Here is a 19,871-nt window from a genome sequence, read left to right on the forward strand (position 1 = left end):
TACTTTTTACAACCCTTTTCTTTATTGCCTTCCATTTTTCATGAGGGGAGGGGGATTCCTAGTCCAGTAGTGGCCCTCACGTTTTGCTGCATCTATCTACCATGACCAGTACCATTGCATGGAGCTTCACATTTACTCCAATGAATTGAACATTGCACACTTGAAAATATGCGTGTTTGGATACACGATGAAAAATGATCAAGAAGTCAAAATCACGGTGAACAACCAACCACAAAAGCTAAAGGAAAGTTGATTTTTTCCACCGTGATTCTAGTTCACCATGGTTTTTAACCGTATATCAAAACATACAATATTCATTGGAAAAAAGTCAATTTCCCACTTAGCAATAAGATGAAAACTCAAAATGTTGGTACAAATCCCATTCTACATTATGTAATAATTTTGCTTAACATGTTCCCTTACAAATTTCTGAGGGTTCCAAGATCTGTGAGTTTTTCCATCTTAGCCCCTCAAAAAAATGAACAGATGACTTCTAAACTATTAACATTTTAACTTATCTTACTTGCTCCAAATGAATAATTGAATATATACAAATAAAAATAAGAAATGAAAAACAAGAACAAAAAACAGGTTATGTACACAAATGCAATTATGCCATCATTCGACCTCCTCTTCTCCTGCAATGAGTGAGCATAGATGACACCGGTCCAAGCAATATTGTCCCCTCCCCCTAAAATATAATATTGGAACTTCATTGCACTCAGTAATCAGTTTCCTGAGAGTCAAAAGGAAAAAAGAAACATTAATATGTCAATAGTCTTATTAAACTGTTATTAAAAAAACAGAATAGTCTTATAATGGGCTCGATTAGACTCAGTCCCTATTAGCTACAAGCCTACAACATCACTAAATTTGAATCCTCCACTTCTAATTTTATGAATTGGTATTGAGAAGTCCAACATTGACTAGAGATATAGCCAAAACAGTCTTTATAAAGGATAGAGCAACCCTTACCCCGAAGCTAGCTTTTGGGGTAGAATTAGGTCTAGCCCAAATTATAATTATTGGACTCTTGGATGTTATAATTTGCTTCAAATGGGTGCTTCCACACACTCTAAATGTTTCAAATCCAATATTGTAAATGAGTACCAAAATAATGAAATAGCAGCAAAATAGGAACAAGGAAAGACACAATCCAAAAATTAAAGTAGAAGGACCAAATTTAGAAATGTAACACATGCTGTCTGTATCTTCCATTGACCAAAAGTTTTATATTCATTTTAATATGTATGAAATGAAATGCACTTATAAAATGAAAATTCAGGGACAATGAACATGGTACTTACTATAACTAAACAAGGCCATAGCTGAGATCCATTATGCTGAATTGGTAGCTTTGATGCTTGCATGCAGGTCTCATATAGAACCACGCCAGCCAGGGCATTCCAACTATTACACTATCTGTGTAGCTAATATAGCCAGAATTAGTGTACGTTTGTTAGAGCATGCAGTTTCCCTGAACCCGCGTTTTTTCCGGAAGCTACCAATGTCTTGCTCCCTGAAAAACGTGCGTATTTGAGCTGAGAACGCATATACAAACCAACTAGTAATCATTTTCTAGCTCTTTCGACGGAAAACTGACACTTAGCATACGTTGTTGATTGAATGCGTATTAGACATCACAATACAGGTCAGTCAACACTTGTGATCAGGGTGCCTGCACTGACAATTGTTATAAACATGGTACTTCGAAGAATTGTGCCATTACTGTATAGAGCTGCTCTTCGTCGAATGGCTTTGACACGTAGCCATCCATCCCGCACTCTCTCCACTCTTCACTTGAAGCCTGGGTTACATCAGCTGTCATTGCTAGTATTGGTGTGTGCCAATGGGAGATGTTACCATACATCTCTGCTGATGCTTGCCCATGTGCAATTTTCTCATTTACATCACTCTCCAGACAGCGGATTTGCGCTGTCACTTCAAAACTGCAACATTTAAGATAAAAAATACTTGTAAGAAAAAATTAGTTGTGGATGCTTGCGTGAGAGATCCTATCTAGTGCTTTACGTGTGTTTTCTCCAGTATAAAATAAACTTGCTAGACCTCTTCTGTCTATATTATTATCACGAACCAATTATCCCAAAGCTTAAGCTGTTGTGTAAAGGGCTCTGAATGGTTTTATATTATATTTCGAGCAATTACAAACGACTATAGTGCCTCCATTTGCATGCAAAAGTCAGAAACAGACTAAAAGAATAGGAATATGCAGATTAATTACCCATTCATTTCTGGCATATGGAGATCCATGAAACAAGCATCAAAACTATGAGGTGGATTAAGCATCTTCAGAGCAGCCCTTCCACTCTCCACACAGGTAACTATTACCCCATATTTCTGAAGAACACCTTCTGCAACTTTTCTGTTCACTGCATTATCATCAACTACCAAAATTTGTTTGTCTGATAATAAACTTCCTAGTTTGGACACTCTCTTCCTATTTATTTGCTTCTTTCGAGTTCCGAGGGATTCTCTGTAGTAGTGAATCAAAACACTTGGCCAGAGAGGCTTCATCAGTATATCATCTATGATACCAGCTGACTTGAGCTCATCACGTTCACTGGAACTAAGGTGGGTGGCCAGGAGAAAAATCTTTGGGAAGCTTGCTGGATCCCCTTTGGTGCCATTCTCTCTGTGTTTCTTGATAGTGTATAAGATACTACTTTCCTTATCCCAAGAATCCTTGTCTATAAGAATCATGGCCACCTGCATCGAAATACTGAAGCAGCGAAAAGGTAATAACTTAGTAAATAAATTTTTATGTTTACTTCATCCATCAAAATACAAAAAGAATCGTGGCCACCTGCATCGAAATCCTTATCTCAAATAGTCAAACTATATGTTTTTCTACAGGTGTAATGATTAATGAACTTATTGAAACTATATGCATCTTGAAGATTACCAGGTGAGGATATGGAAATCAAGATGTTGGTTAAGAAATACCAGTTCATACAATTAAGTAAAAACAATACAGGTACCAAATTTCCACCAGATATCGAACAGTCAAACATTGAGAATATCATGCCAACTTCATATTTCGTATTTACAAAGTATGCATTGACGATCAGGTAAGTCTGAAAAAAAAAATCCCTTGATATCATGCATATCACCTATTTTGTTTTTTCTCCATTTTCATAGAGCACGTGATACAGATAATTATATTCTAAAATCATTTGTTTATTTTGTAAATGACTAGTAAACATGAAATATTTTCACCAAGTAAGGCAAGCTAGCTACATTCAGAGAAATATTTACTTTTAAATTTTTAGGCAGCGCTCTAATGCCAATGAAGATATGAGAGCTTAAATAGATAAATTCTTATGGTTTGTTGTGCACAAATATCTGAACTTTTAACTAGAACAGCTAAAATGACAAATTACCTCGTGTTGCAGGTATTGGATAGACAAGTGCATGCAGATTTAAGACTGAAAGATACATCCACAGAAATCCCCAACCTCTGCAAATGATATCTGGTGACCTCACCTCGGATTTTTCTTCTATCTATAACTAATGCTTTTAATCCTTGGAACTCCGAGGCAAAAAGATTGTACTTCCACCACTTTGCATCCAAAGATGTGGCTTCTCCTTTCCTGAAATGTCCAGTAAATGAAAAAGTACTTCCAATTCCAGGTTCACTCACAAATCCAATTTCTCCTCCCATGAGATCAACCAGACATTTACTAATGCTCAGTCCAATACCAGTTCCACCATATGTTCGGGAAGTGGAACTATCAGCCTGCATAAAAGGTGTGAATATGCGGCTTTGTACATCTGTAGGAATCCCTATACCTGTGTCCTCAACTGTTACTAGTAGTTGAATCATTTCAGGCTCATCCATCAAATTTAGGCTATTTAACTTTCTAAAAGTTGCCCAGCTTTTCCATCTGTTGCCTACAGGAAATCCACTTAATGTATTATATGTTTTGTCTGATAAGTCCTGATTCAAGTTTACGCCTTCTCTCAGCACTGCATCCATAATATGAAGTGGATTCTTCACTTCGTTCGCTAGATGAATCGAGACAAAAACATGTCCTTTATCATGAGTGAACTGCAATGCACCAAGTAATCTAATTAACACAAATTACAATTAGCAATAAGACTTACTTTTTAATTCTGAAGATAAAGATTCATTAATTTAATATAAAGTAACATAAAACGATGCAGTGTCTAAAAACAATTGATGTTTCCAGAACAAATGAACCCTCAGTATAAGTGAATGACAAAATGAGTCACAAATCAAACACAAAAAATGCAACGTGAAATATAACATACCTTAAGTGAATTGCCAACAAGATTGGTAATTATTTGCCGGAATCGTTTAGGATCGCCAGTGACAACTTCGGGTACTAGGTTAGATGCATAAACAGCCAACTGTACTCAAACAAAAGCACAGATAACACAAGTTTATGTAAGACTTAATGTCCAATTAAAGGAGGTATAAAACTGAGGAAGCTGAAAGAAAGAATTTCACCTCAATTCCTTTTTCATTAGATTTTTCAGAGAAAATCGATAAAACTTCATCTAGAATAGCACGTGGATCAAAAGATACAACTTCAAGTTCAAGCTTGTTTGCCTCAATCTTAGCCTGATCAAGAACCTCATTTATGACTGATATAAGATCTTTACCACTCATGTGGGCAGTTTGAGCACAATCCATCTGGTTTTCATCAAGGTCAGTGTCCATCAACATTTGCAGCATACCTAGAAAATAGATTTGACATAGTTGACAATTAGTACCAAATATTGACCAGTTGGTACTATAATGCTTTTCCATTACCTAAAACACCAGTCGTTGGAGTCCTGATCTCGTGTGAAACTGTCGCAAGAAACTACAAAAGGGGAAACCAATCCTTTAGGGTCCAAAATATTTATTTTGTCTAAAGTTATATAAGTTATGATAAATAATTATGATCATCAGGTGATGCGTTGAATATAATAGTGGTGTAAGAGAAATGATAATACTCTTGAATCACACTAACAAATATGTTGCATAATAGAAAGCAACAATCCCAGAAATATACATCACCTGGGATTTTGCCACTTCTGCAGCTTCAGCACGAACTTTCAACTTTCTCATTTGCCGATAGTCATCCTCCACTTCTGCTATTCGATTTATTGCTGCATAAAAAATATAACCCAGAAGCAGAGTAATAACAAAGACCCCCACAGATGCATTGGTTGCCGTCCAAGGGTGTGGAGGCCTTTGCTTGAACCTGAAAAAGGAGAAATTTTGAAATATGTTGATATGAGCTTTCAATTCTTTAGACATAATGTAGAAACATCATAGCGAGAAACAAACCTGCAGTGCATTTCATGTTTTCGTAGTGGATCCCCAAAATCTATACTTCTTATTTTTAGCAGGCCAGTATCAGCAACATCAGTACCATACATTGCAATAGGTGAAGATGCATTAGTTGTGTCATAAACATTTACAACAATGGTTTGCTTGCTAGCAAGTTGGTGGAGAAGCTTGTCCACCAGTGATGGAATATCATAAGATGCACCCAGATACCTTCCAATAAATAGGTACCAATACACACATTACATTGAGTCGGTAATATTTTTTATCATGCAATGCACATTTTAAAAAGTAGAAAGTTAGTTGTAGGGATTAATTGAAGTTATTATTTGATAAAATTACCCCACAGTAGCTTCAACACGCTGCTCCACTGTTGCATCTGGAGGAAGTTTAGAGTTATAGACAGCAAATGTAAGTACAACACCCAAGTGATTGGACTTTAGTAGTTTAAAAGGGGATGTCAAAACCCCTTTTCCAGAGGCTCTTGCTCGCAAAATATTCTCACGGTCCTCCTGTATAACAATGCAACAAGTATTTTATTCTAGACAACCAGATAAATGAGGAATTTAATGAATAATTCTTAAGAGAATAGCCCCTCATCTTAAACCTTTTTAATATATCTCCTGATATGACTGTAAATAAACTAAGGTATAGATAAATTAATCAGGGATGAAAAACAGGTGATAGCAGTGCTCAGAGGCATCTTATTGATGTTGGTAAGTGAGGCACCCATATGTACTGAATTCTATTGACCCAATATTTAACGAAATCAAAGTAAATTATATAACATACAATGTTAAGTGTACGGTCATCAGGTCAAATATTCAAGTATCTAATGCTACCATCTTGCATATAGAATATAGAAATACAAAATAAAAAGTCCTCCTGACTGATAATTCACACCCAAGTTTTCTCCCTCTTGTACAGAATGCACACGGTAAGAAGTAAAAACATTCCACAAGAGTGTAAAATTAGCAGTTTAAGCTTCACAATATTCTTAGAAGAATTAAAGTACTTTAGGGTGAGAGCAAGCTAAGCAGTGCATACCTTCCCTGACATCATGTCAATAGATACAATATGGGAAACTGTTTCTTGAGCAAATATCACGGGTGCATATTCATCCTGAATGGGTGCCGGATCCAAATTTTCAGGAATGCAATCTTGAACTAATGCCTCATTCTCAGATTCCATTTTCTTAATTGTCCACCCATGCTGGTTCTCAAAATGAATCCTTTCAGAGTGGAGAACTTTAAAAGCATAAGCAACACCACTAGTAAGTGGTCTCTCAAATGCTGTGCTCTCTGTATATTCCCCAAAAATTTTCTGCAGTGAAACAGAAGCTTCAATGTTATGTTTTCTAACTTCTTCTCTTTTCTTCATAATTTTCCTTAAGATCTACTAAATTATTACAAGAAGAACAAGAAATAAAAGGTGGCGAAAGGTTCATATTTGGTAACAATCTTACCATAATGCAATGAAAGAATCAAAGAAAGAATCTAGCAATTTTATTTTGCTAGTTGTGGAGAGAGAAAGAAACAAAAAGTAACAGCTTAACTTCACTGTATATATTTTTAGTAGCTCAAGCTTTTGATAAATTAACATATCAATGGCACAACCTGAACTATTCAGTTTGTTTTTTTTTTCTTTTTAAATACTTCTGTCATATGTATGCAGTTACAACCAAGATGAGAGGGAGCACATATCAATAGGAATCAGTTTTTGTTTTCCTTTGCACACAAGAAATCTTAAATTTTCTCCACTATTACTACGCTGCCACACAAAATTGTCAGTTTAATTCATGTAAAAGATACTCTGAGCAAAAGCTAATAATGGCTAGTAGCTAGAAGAAATGTAAAAGACCAGACATTTTCCATGATTAAGTATGCATATGTAGTTGGAACTATCTATCAGACACAAGGCTATGCCCTAAAAGGAAAGCAGAATAACATTGAGTACAATACCTGATCAACTGCAGAAGGATTTTTACCATGGTGAAAGGTAGACACAAGAATCGCCAGAGCATGAACATGGTTCATGCTAACATTAAATTGATCTTGCAGCATACGGGCTCGCTCATCACACATATTGGCAAGCATTTCTACTCTTCTCTGCATTATGTCCGTGTTTAGGTGCCAGAATAACCAACCAGATCCAACTATTCCAAGTGATACAAATACAACAAGCAACCTTTTCCACCACTTCCCAGCACCCTTTGAAGGACCCTGCACAAAATGTTGTGGCGGCTTTTGTTGAGCAGCTGGATGCTTCTGAACTAGCTTCTGCTTTTGACTCCTCCATAGTAAACAGAAGCTAGACAACTTGTAGCACATTAAAATTCCAGTAAAGACCAAGCAGCATCCTTTAATTAAATTAGATGAGCACACATGATCCTGAATTGCATAGAACCTCAGTTCCCATGATTGCAAAATATTCAGCAAAACCAAAATAAACAAGCAAATTAATTAAGCATGTTCGGACTGCATACTCTCAGTTACTGCACAATATTCAGAGAACCTTTCGCAAAAATCCACTACTTTTCCATCAGTATGACTTTGGATATTAATGTTATTCAGCTATAGGTTAAATAAAACTCTTGACTATCTTGGAAGTTGGAAATGTTCTATATTCTACACATCAAGACAAGAATTTACTTATATAACTTGCCAAGGTAAAAAGAATGTTCAGATGCTGACTAGCATCTTGCAAGAATAAATGCACAGGAAGCCTAAACCTTAGTCAATGTGCTCTTACATCTCATTCAACAACCATATCATGCCCCGATCGGTAGGTTGAACAATGAGAAACTGGAGCTGATAGTTAGTCTATGATTCGTAGGTAGCTATTAACTATTTTCGAGGAGAATCAACAATTTAAACTGCGGAATGTTTGGGCATAACATATACATGCTTCAGCTTGGTAAAGACATTACCTTTCCACAGAGAAAAAAATTGACCAAATTGGAAGAAAGTGCAGAGAGTGAGGCCATCATTACAAGTGGTATCAATGGGAATGATAATTCCAGCCTTGCCTGGACAAGATCATCGAGAATTGGGCATTGTTCTATCGATTCTAAGCTGTCTGCAACACATCCATGCTCCCTTTGTAACTCCTGATTCTCAGGACACATTAACAGCTGAGGGGAGATTATGCCACTGCTCAACAGCATTTGAAGTCTTCTTTCATCAATACAGTTGGACAAAATCTGCATTATAGACTAGTAAGACAGAGTACAAAGAGCACCACTTTGTTTACTTGCTCATATTCATCACTGCAACAAGCACTGTTTTCTATTCTAAAATATAGCAAGATAATATTTGCCACTCACTCACTTGTAGTAATTAAACTGTTGTATACACATAACTTGATCCAGGGAAAAATAAAAAACTTGTGCAAAAAGCATCAGAAGAGCATAGTTTATACCCTTTCATTTAAGGCAATCTCTCGGTTCTCATTATTTATCATTTTTAACTTCAGCTCTAAGTTACAATTCAACAAGAAGTGTGTGTTTGATAAAATAACACTCAATATAAAGAACACCTATAGCATATTTAGATTAGCTTCTCTTTTCTCAAAATCAATTCTGAAAGCATAAGCTACTCACATAAGCTTCTCTCCATAATTGATTCTGGCTTTAGAATCAATTGTAGAGAAATTTCCAAACATGTACTTAGCATACAGAAGAAGCCAACTAATTGAAGTTTCTAAGCCAAAGTAATTGTTCTCAACAACCACAATATCAAGGCAGAAAAACAAGTCACCTGATCTGATCCAGAAATTAAGGAAGCCAAAGCATGAAGCTGCTTCCTACTGACATTGTAACGCTGTAGCAAGGCTTGTGCTCTCTCTTCACGAACTGCTTCTTTCTTCAAATGCATACTACTGAAATTCAAGATAAACAACACACTCCCTATAGCAACAACAACGCCAAAAATCCAAAGGAGCAAAGACTTCCTCCTCCATGTCCAATGAGAATTAGACCCATGCAGAGGCTCATTTGCCTTCCAAGACTTCATACTTGGTGGCAATCTGCCATTTGAACCAGAAAGCCTTCTATTCACAGACATCCTTACCAAATTAACCAACTTTCACTCACAAATTGCCTTGGAAGATTCAAGGTAAGCTCCCAGCTTCAGCAGAACATTCAATAAACTGGACCACCAAAGCACACCCCACCTTGAATCTTCAACAGCTAAGCCAAACCAGAAAATTCTCTCAGCAACCCCTGACCACAAAATTCAAAAAGTTTGGTGCTTTATGAAATATCCATCAACAGGACCCAGCAAAAACAAAGAATTTGCATGAAACTCAGCCCATATCTCAACCAACCAGGCTAAGTGGTCCTGGTCCAACCTTTCCTTTATCTCTAATGGTCCAAAAGATTGATTTTTTTTTGTCTGAAGCTTGAAGAGAGATGAAAAACCAGATGTGGAAGAGAAGCATGGAGCAATAATCACAACAACACCACACAACAAGGTGAAATGAAACCCAGTTGTCCTTTTGGCAATCACACAGAGAGAAGAAAACTATGAATGAGATAGAAAAATTTGTTTTTTTCTCAAAGCATGATTTTTCTGGCTCACTGGGTCTCTGATGAAGCAAAAGAAGCATCAAGAGTGGAACAACCTCTGAGAGTGGCTATCCATCATCACCTAGTAAATTATGCTGCTGATGATATAACCCATGTTGTTTTGTTTTTGTTTTTGTTTTTGTGAATGTAAATGAATAAATGTCCCTTCTTTTCTCTCTCTCTCCAAAATGGAGTGCAGCTGCTAATTGAAGATGAATCATGATTATCTCATCATCTGGTGGGGGAAGGTTAAACAAAAGCAAACAAAATTCCCATGATTTAAAAAGACAAGAGCAATATATATAATATATATATATGTAATAGAAATAAAATGGAAATATTTATTTATATGAATTATTTTGATTGATTTGTTGTTCTAGACTTCTAGTGATATTTTGGTGTTTTGCTTTTGTAAGAGTTGAAAAAGACCTCACCCATGAGTGTTTAAAGATGGGGTACTCCCACTGTCCACTGCAGAATACGGATTAGTGACAGAAAAAGATAAAGAGAGTCAGAACAAGAAATGGTTCTAGTGAAACGGTGATAGTGAAAGGGAGAGAGAGGGAATAATAATTTGAAAGGAGGGAGGAGAGAGAGAGAGAGAGAGAGAAAAAGGCACATAGCACTGTTTCTTAGCTTCCAGTTCTATCATAAGTACAAGTAAGTAGAAAGTAAAAATTGTGTAAGCTTGGTTGGTTTGACGTTTATGTGTAAGCGTAAAATTTCATATATATTTTTATACTTTGGCAGTCCAAATGGTTAACTATATATATATACGTTTGGTTTTAAGTTTGAGAGAATTTTCGGTTAACCGAGCTCTAAAACATTTTTTACGTTTGAGGTGTTGGAATGTGCGATTTTAAATTGTAATGTCTCAAACAAACTTTTAAACTGAAAGCTAAATACAATCTAAATTGTGTAATATAGCATTTTAATTGGCTAGAAAATTTCATAACATACTCAATATCATGTAGGTGGATGAAATGACATATTTAATAAATGATTCGTCTTTTTACCCAAAAAAAAGGAACGATTTGTCTTGGTTGAGGCTGACCGAAACTTAGAAGGCCTTCTCCAAGGTTGCCCAAGTGCAACAACGAACTTGGAAGGCCTTCTACACGACTTATAAGCGACGTGCAGAGTTTCGATGGGCACTGTGCCTATAAATAGAAGTTTGTCGTTCATCTACATACACATTATTTATTATGCAAAACTATAAGTTCTTCTTAAATTATGAAATTCTCTCATTGCTCTTTAACTAACTTGAGCGTCACCGTATATTGTAATAAGTAGATCATCCATTGTGTTTAGAGTTTAACTCCACCACACAAGTCAATCAAAGTCGTACATAGTAGCAAAGAGATTCGAGTAATTTCATTTTAAGAAAAACACAATATATTAATAGAATAATAGATGAATTAGAATTTATACATTGAGTTGTTAGCATTTCTGGTAAAACATTATGTTGCGACACGTACTTATTCAGAGGGACAAATGCTATTGTACGCATGGTGTTAAGAGATTCATTGTGTGACGAAATCAATGGGGGTTCTGTAGGTGTAAGGAGGGTATGAAAGTAAATGAATGTCGGCTATATACCTCACCCAGTAATATATAATGATTAAAGAAAGTGGGAATCAACAAGCAATAGTTGTAGTACTAAGCAAAGTGCTAATTTAACTATAAACTATGCAGACAAAAGCATAATTGGTTTGACCATCATTGCATGGTTATTATTATATTAACTTGAACTTTTTTTATATTGCATGTTAAATAAGTTAACTTGAATTAGGTGGTGATGATCAATCACATGGGTCTTTTAATTTGCTGCACTGTGGGTTAATCATAGGACTGTGGATCCTCTTCAGCTCTTAGATTGTCCGACATTTACAATTACAAAGTACCTACTTATGACATATAGTTATACATTTCAAAAAAAATATATATATATATATATATATATTTATAAATTTACTCACCTTAACAAATCTCAGCCCATTAAATATATTCCAATATTGGGGTTGGAGAGGATTTGAGGATAATAATTATTTAATAAAAAATTAAACTTTTATGAGAAAAAGGATGGATACACTTGGCTCGTGGATCAATTGCAGCAAGACGATCAGCAAGAGGATTGGCGTTGGCTCTGACGCTTAAAGATCCCGGAGAAGGTGTGAATTTTCATATGGTTGGTGCTACATAATTCAATACAAACGAATCGGTATCGCTTTAACTGTAATATGGCAATGACCCCTAGCTGTTCTCGTTGCTCTGCATCAGATGAAGACGCAATCCACTGCCTGAGGGATTGCCCTCATTCAAGAGAGATTTGGATGCGCGCTGGAGCCTTGTCTTGGCCAGGATTTCTGCAGCATGGATGTGGGTCTTGGGTTAAGCGTCAAATACAGGGAAGGCATGGAACTCAGTTTGTGGCTTGTCTGTGGGGTTGCTGGAAGTGGCGGAACAATATGATTTTTGAAGAGGCTCCGTGGTCTAGCGGCGAGGCTTGCGTCGGGCGTGCCAGGATCACGACGAAATCAAGAAGGGGATGAACGATGATGATGGAAATTGGATGCTGAGGAAGTGGCTGCCACCACCGGAAGGATCGATTAGCTTCTGTGTCGACGGAAGCTTTAATCACACTGGCAGGTTTATGGGTTCTGGTGGACTAGTTCGTGATCATCAGGGGCAGTGGGTCTGCGGTTTCCACAGTTATCTTGCGGGTGGCAGTGTTCTGCAATCGGAAGCAAGGGCGTTGAAACTTAGCTTGCAACTAGTGTGGGATCGCGGATTCAGGGAGGTATATTGCAGTGTGGATTGCAGCGAACTGATTCGGGCGCTGGAGGATGAAGACAACCACAGATTCTTCCCCATTCTTAGCGACATCCGAGAGCTTATCAGTAGACAGTGGAAGGTATCTATTTCTGATATTAGTCAGGACTGCAATCAACCGGCGGATTGGCTAGCCAGGAGAGGGGCATTCACTTCATCCAGGGCGCTGTGTATCCTAGATACCCCGCCGTCGGACTTAGAGATCCTTGTCTTGAGGGATCGTTTGACTCTTCCTTAGTTTTTTCGTTTCGTTGTTAAGTTTCCGATATAGCAAAAAAAAAAAATTTACACCGTCAACCAATCAGATTGTAAGGATGGGTCAAATCAATTAATGAAATTAAACAAAGAAACATAGTTTCTCACATCCTTAAAATCTGATTGGTTGACTGTATAAATTTTTTTTTACACCGTCCGTGCATAGAAATTTAACTCTTAATTGTGCTTATTAATATATTATGTTATTGCAGAAATTACTCTTAAGAAAGTAGGATCGTCGTGCATGTTACTTCATGATGATTTATAGTTATAATGAGATTTTTTTAAATAAAATATAGGATTAAATATATTTTTATCTACGATAAAAAAATATTATTAGTCCCAGTAAATTAGGATATTCTCTATATCGGTTTGTGCAATTTTTTTACATATAAGGTATTGGCTCCTTGGCGTTAATATAAGGAGTTTTGCTTTTTGAGTTCTTAGCTTAAAATATTAACTAGTGTTTTTTACCCGCGCGTTGCACGGGAAATATGTCTATTGTATTTGATACATTAATTAATACTTTGATTATTAAAAATATATTAAACAACAAATGAAATAGAAAAGTCAGAATTGATGAGTAAAGTTGACATAAAGACTTCTCTTTTAAGCCCGATTGAGACCAAGAGGAACTCGTTTCACATTCTTCGTAAATATGAAGACGATAACACAAATCATAGATATAAGGAATTATCAACATATTAATCTTAAAAAAAATTAATGTGATAGTAGCACAAATCAGGATTGTGTAAGATATATCATAAAGTATAACATTATTGTGTTTATTCCAACTAAGTAGGGATGACAATGGGTAGGTACTATAGTACCATCTCCATACCCGTGTTTTTAAAAATTACATGTACTCGTCTCCATACTCACGTGGGTAGCAACTCGAAGCTCTCCACCTTTAGACAATTCAATGTCATTACAGGAAGCTATCCATCTTTGCCAAAATCTAAATCTATGGATAACAATGGGTCTCAAAATCATAGGGTACCCGCAAAATATACCCACTATGGGTAGGGTAAAAAACCGCTAAATGGGTATGAGGTTGATTATAGATAATTACCCGCAAAAAATAGAGGGTATGGGTGCGGGTATGGGCACTATAGTACCCAACCGGCCCATATCCGCACACACATGTTATCATTATTATGTTATCATTATTATTATTATTATTATTATTATTTGGGAATATATTAACAAATTAACTTAAGCTATAGCTTTCAAACTCACTTTTTTTTTTTTAAGTTTGGGATATATTAATTAATACTCTAAAAATAAATAATAAATAAACTAAGATAAAATCAAGAAATAAACCACCTAAATCCTAATCAAATCTAAAATTTAAAAATGTATTTTTTTTACTCTAAAAATAAATTAAGATAAAATCAAGAAATAAACAACATAAATCATAATCAAATCTAAAATTTTAAAATGTATTTTTTTATGAGAATTAATCTGAGAATGACACGTGTTATTTTTTTTCCAATTAGTGAATATTCTGCACCCTAGAAGATTTTCTTTTCCTCAATCCTTTTGCTTTTGATTAAGAAGAGAAAAGCAGAAATCCTTGAAGCATATGACATCTTACAATTAGTTGAAGAACAAAATCAATTCATGAAGAAGATTGAAACAGAAACCCAAAATGAAGTCTTGAAGAACAAAATACCCTCCTTCACCAATTTGAAAGGACTGTGGTGAAAGAATTGTATTTAGTGTATTTGTGAATCTTGGGATGGAACCCTTGTGAAACAAAAAATTAAAGGAACATTTCAGTCAAGAGAAACAAAAAATGGTGTATTGCCCCATATGTGCGCACCCCAGCAAATTATCTATATATGTGAGAAAAAAATAAAATAATTCTCCCACCCAAAATAATTGTGGTTACTTCACCAATAAACTTATACTAACAATCAATTTAAATTGAACTTAAGGAAATATATAGAGCAAAGTAAGATAAGTCACCCAATTGACATACTAAAACATGAGTATATGCAAAACTAATGAGTTTGAGGAAAACATAAACCAACCTTAAGAATGGGCTAAACATACTCATGAAGATTAAATGTGAGTTATTCATATGCTTTCATCAATTTGACTGACCTGTGCATCATTAAAAAAAAATTTAGTAAGTTGTGCACCATTCACATACAGTGCAAATAGTATGCTTATACACACAGCTCAAACACGATGAATAAAAACGTGCAAAATTTGAGAAATGAATATAAATTCAGGCTATCCTAAGTTTCGTAAATTTCTATAAATTATACCAAAATCTGGTTTAGAATGGCTTCACGCGCATGGATTTCTACAAACTATACTAAAATCTGGTTTAAAAAAATATAAACGGAAGAAGAACAATAGAAAAAACATAACATCCAGATCAAAACATTACGTCTTCAACAATGACTCGTTAAAGGGTCTATGCAAAAATTTGTAAATTTTTTGATCAAAACACACAAAATATGTGAAATTTAAGAATCCATGATTAAATTACGAACAAAGGATAAACTGAAATGGCACAAACCATCAATCACAACATGATAAACTCTTCTTCACGTAACATCATCTTACGGCATACCTCTGTCCTGATCGCGACATTTGGCAGAGGTAGAAATAACAGCTATCAAATCTCTGCGTGTCCATGGTAGCTTTGTGGACCCTCAGCACCAAATCAACTCCCTTTTCTTAGAATTAACATTAAATAAATAATAAGATAAATTAAGATAAAATCAAGAAATAAACAACCTAAATCCTAATCAAATCTAAACTTTAAAAAAGTACTAAATAAAGATAGATAAAACTACCAAAATCTAGCAAATCACAATAAAAAACTCATAAAATCCTGAATTAAGTAAAAATATGAAAATTTAATAAAAATACCATAAAAATTCATTTATACTCTAAATGTAACACAAAAATAAAATAAAATATTTCATGAAATTAAAATTAAATAAATAATAAATAAGGATAGATAAAAACTATCAAAATCTAGCAAATCACAATAAAAACTCATAAAATCCTGCATTAATTAAAAATCCGAAAATTCAATAAAAATTAATTATTATACTTTATAAATAAATGTAAAATAAAATAAATTATTTACTGGAAGTAAAATTAAATAAATAATAAGATAAAATTAAGAAATAAACAACCTAAATTCTAATCAAATCTAAAATTAAAAAATGTATTAAATAAAGATAGATAAAAACTACCAAGTCTAGCAAATCACAATAAAAACTCATAAAATCCTAAATTTATTAAAAATCCGAAAATTTAAGAAAATTTAATTAATATACTCTAAAAGTAAATCTAAAATAAAATAAAGTATTTTCTGGATTTAAAATAAATAATAAGATAAATTAAAATAAAATTAAGAAATAAACAACCTAAATCTCAATCAAATCTAATATTAAAAATGGTATTAAATAAAGATAGATAAAAACTAACAAAATCTAGCAAATCACAATACAAACTCATAAAATCCCGAATTAATAAAAAATTCGAAAATTCAATAAAAATTAATCAATATATTCTAAAAATAAATTTAAAATAAATTAAAAGACCAAATCTTATCTTTTAAAATAATATCAATCAATTATTTTAGAATATATAAAATTAAAACATATATCAATTGAAAATTATATCTTCTAAAATAATATCAATTAATTAGGTTAGAATATATAAAATTAAAACATATATCAATTGAAAATTATATCCTCTAACAAATTGACACGAGGAATAATTTTTATGAGAATTAATCTGGTGCTGACACGTCACTAAGAATTAATCTGGTGCTGACACGTCACTATGGAAGTTCTTCTTTTCTAATATATATTGATATTGATATTGATATTGATATTGATATTGATTGATATTGATATTGATTATTTCTCTCTCATCCAAATTACTTTATTACTTTATGAGTTTAGTTTAGTTTTATTACTTTATGAAAATAAAAAATATAAATAATGTGGTTGGTGGGACCAAATGAATAGTGGTAAGAACTAAGAACTCATGGTTTAAGCAAAATTGCTTGAGAGTTGCTTAAACACATGTGGCAATACGGGTCCACATGAATAGTGCTAAGAACTAGCATTAGAGATGCTAATGTTGACCTGACTTATTTTTGCTCAATGATATGCGTAGTTAAGTGAAAAGGTCTCTATGCTGACTTTTTTATTTTTTTTATCATTTAAAAAATATCAATTTTAGACATTTTCTTCCTCTTCCTCCTTAACATATTCTCCAAGATCTAACATTATCCTTAATTATAAAAAATCTATTGATTTTTTAGATATGCGTTTTTTACCGCACCGAAAACAACCTTATTCAAACTAAAAACATTCATCTAATTAAGAGCTAAAATCATCCGTCATTTTGTAAAGATACACGTTTAATATTTTCCGATGTATCAAAAAAAAATACATATTTAATTTCACAAGTAAGTTCCTGATGTTGGATTAACAATCAACAATGCATAAAAACATGTTTTGATTGGCTTGCTACTACCTGCTAGCACCTATTAGTCGAAATCAAAAAATAATACTCGAATTAATTAAAAATTTGAATAGCACTTTTCAACACAATATAAACAAATCTTCCGCCGAAAATATACATGGTTGTAAATTTAGCTAGCTAGAAGAAAATGTAAGAAACCTAGCTGGAAAGTAAAGAATTCCAACCCCAAACGTGATTCATATTTCACAGGTCACTATATAATACATACATTTTGAGACACACCATTTTTTCTATTTACGTCTCTTTTCCAATCACAATACATTACATATTACATTAATCACTTATCTTTCATTCTAGTAGTCTATCCCTATTTAATTAGTGTACATCAATCTCTATATATCCATCGTCAAAGCAACTCGCACATCGTTTAAACTTGGGGCCATGCTTCATTGTAATCCACCTTGACATAATCGCATTGGAAGCTTTGTTACTTTTTCCCTTTCCAACTTTTGTTTTCACTCCTTGCTATGAGAAATTGGAAACTACTAGTGATTATATCCGTGCGATGCACGGGATCTAAATCATTAATTTCGTTGAAAAAATTACGATTAATTTAATCTAATCATGATTCCTTATTTTATTATTACTCAGATCTCACCATACCACATATATTTATATTATTCATTTTTTAAATTTAAAATTAAATTAATGCTGCAACTAAAAAATATTTAATTAATATTTATAACAATATAATTTATAAGTAGACTTAATTATATTTAAATCCGGACAAAGAGGTTCGAAGGAGACGCAAAACCAGCTCTAGCCGGTCAAAACTGAGTACATGAACTGGAAATAAATTGTATGACTTCGACATGGTACACTTGAGCACACCACGATTTAGATTCGATGGAATTCAACTTAAAGTAGTGTTATCTTATTTTTCAAAGTAGTGTTATCTTATTTTTCGATGGAATTCAGCTTTATTCACATTAAGAGATTCATATGAACCTGTCAATGAGAGTAAAACATCCAAGTCGACAATGGATAAATCATAAAAATTAAAAAATCTAGAAAACAAACATCAATAAATGCATTAACCAAAGCCAAACACAACAAATACAAAACATATTTTTAACACTAACAAATGAGATACCTTTCAAGTTCCAACAGATAATTCCATGCAGTCTGTGGTTAACCCTTTTAATGAAATTTCAGCTTTCTAAAACAAACTATGTATATATTTCCATAAAAGCATATTGATAGCACACAACTGAATTACCATAGAAACTGAAAGTTAGCGAGCTTTAAATGAATTAATTTTTCATTTAAGAGATATCATTTCTAATCAACACTCACAACCCCGCCAGCCATGTAAAAAATTGGGATTCTCAAAACAATTTCATCCTTGTGATACCAAGCATTGCCTAAATGAAAAGGAAGAGAGCAAAAAGAGTCCCTGAAAATGACCATAAATTAATGTGTTAGAATAATCAAACTGCTCTAAAGGGGACATCAATTTTTATAATATCTATATAAAATTTGAAGACAAAAATAAATAATAGTACAATAAGTACTCTATGACTAATTAACATGATAAGTAACTTACTTTAGACCAGAAAAAGTGGAAAGAAGATGAATAGGTTCTCATAGTGCACATAAGAAATGTATAGTGGCAAAGAAACTAAAAAGGAAGAAGTTAAGATCAACTCCAAATAACATACTACACAATTTGAAGAGAATGAGGAGACAAACTGGAAACATTTGTGGAAGTTCATAATGTTTTGTTAGTCATCGAGGGACACTAAAAAGAGAAATGAAGAAACTGAAAGGAGGAGGGTTTGGATAAAGTCATAGCTACTTTGCTAGTCTGAGAAACATATGATGTGCGGGTTGCTCAATCAATAACATGACCTAAGTGGCTAAGCACCAAGATGATGCGCAAATAATGAGTTCAAAATTCTACAACTTGTACTAAACATTAAGTTATCCTATCGAAATCACTTTTCCTATAAATGAATCTAAACATAAATCAATTCACTTTCAACTCACTTTTTACCATCATCAGTTTTACCAAAATCAATTTTATCCAAAACTTATTCTAACAACACTGATCCAAACACATGTGAACCTACCTGATTTCTTTTCAAAATCACATATCCACAGACGTGTAAATCTACCTAAGTTTCCTACTGTGTAATGACGCTTTATTTCTTTATATGATATATATATATATATATATATATATATATATATTATTCTCTTTTTTCGAAAGAAAAAAATCTACCTAAGTTTCCAAATACACATTAAACAAATAATCAACAATAAGCATGATTACCTTTGGGTTGAAAAGAGAACGTCTCAAGTTGAAGAACAACCATCACATATACTATTATGAGCCATTGCTGTGAGCACTTGTCCACTCTTGGTTTT

The 19,871-nt window shown here is 33.7% G+C and overlaps 2 protein-coding genes across 4 annotated transcripts; one reads left to right on the forward strand and one right to left on the reverse strand.

Moving 5' to 3' along the window:
* Positions 1-367: 367 nt before the first annotated feature.
* LOC130732908 (histidine kinase 2) lies at positions 368-10,141 on the reverse strand. Of its 3 annotated transcripts, none has more exons than XM_057584918.1 (15): positions 9,079-10,141; positions 8,250-8,522; positions 7,282-7,710; positions 6,368-6,643; positions 5,663-5,832; positions 5,321-5,533; positions 5,048-5,234; positions 4,799-4,850; positions 4,493-4,722; positions 4,294-4,392; positions 3,402-4,069; positions 2,243-2,740; positions 1,615-1,949; positions 1,308-1,519; positions 368-736 (listed from the first exon to the last, which is right to left on the reverse strand). In XM_057584918.1, exons 1-13 carry the CDS (start codon positions 9,382-9,384, stop codon positions 1,694-1,696), a joined length of 3,657 nt encoding a protein of 1,218 aa, XP_057440901.1. In that variant the 5' UTR covers positions 9,385-10,141; the 3' UTR covers positions 368-736; positions 1,308-1,519; positions 1,615-1,693. The 3 variants fall into 3 exon arrangements, with proteins under 3 accessions (XP_057440901.1, XP_057440902.1, XP_057440900.1); XM_057584919.1 differs by having other exon boundaries at positions 1,604-1,949; XM_057584917.1 differs by having other exon boundaries at positions 1,308-1,949.
* Positions 10,142-12,435: 2,294 nt separating this feature from the next.
* On the forward strand, positions 12,436-12,957 carry LOC130732283 (uncharacterized). The gene has a single exon (XM_057584364.1). It carries the CDS (start codon positions 12,436-12,438, stop codon positions 12,955-12,957), a length of 522 nt encoding a protein of 173 aa, XP_057440347.1.
* The last annotated feature ends 6,914 nt before the right edge of the window (positions 12,958-19,871 follow it).

This window comes from Lotus japonicus, chromosome 1 (genome assembly GCF_012489685.1).
Source record: "Lotus japonicus ecotype B-129 chromosome 1, LjGifu_v1.2".
Lineage (NCBI taxonomy): Eukaryota > Viridiplantae > Streptophyta > Magnoliopsida > Fabales > Fabaceae > Lotus > Lotus japonicus.

Coding starts and splice junctions, on each gene's coding strand:
- LOC130732908 (XM_057584918.1), bottom strand. CDS start 9,384: ATGTCTGTGAATAGAAGGCTTTCTGGTTCAAATGGCAGATTGCCACCA. Junction 5,235..5,320: donor AAACATGAAATGCACTGCAG/GTTTGTTTCTCG, acceptor CTCCTTTTTCAG/GTTCAAGCAAAGGCCTCCAC. Junction 2,741..3,401: donor TCCAATACCTGCAACACGAG/GTAATTTGTCAT, acceptor TCGCTGCTTCAG/TATTTCGATGCAGGTGGCCA.
- LOC130732283 (XM_057584364.1), top strand. CDS start 12,436: ATGAACGATGATGATGGAAATTGGATGCTGAGGAAGTGGCTGCCACCA.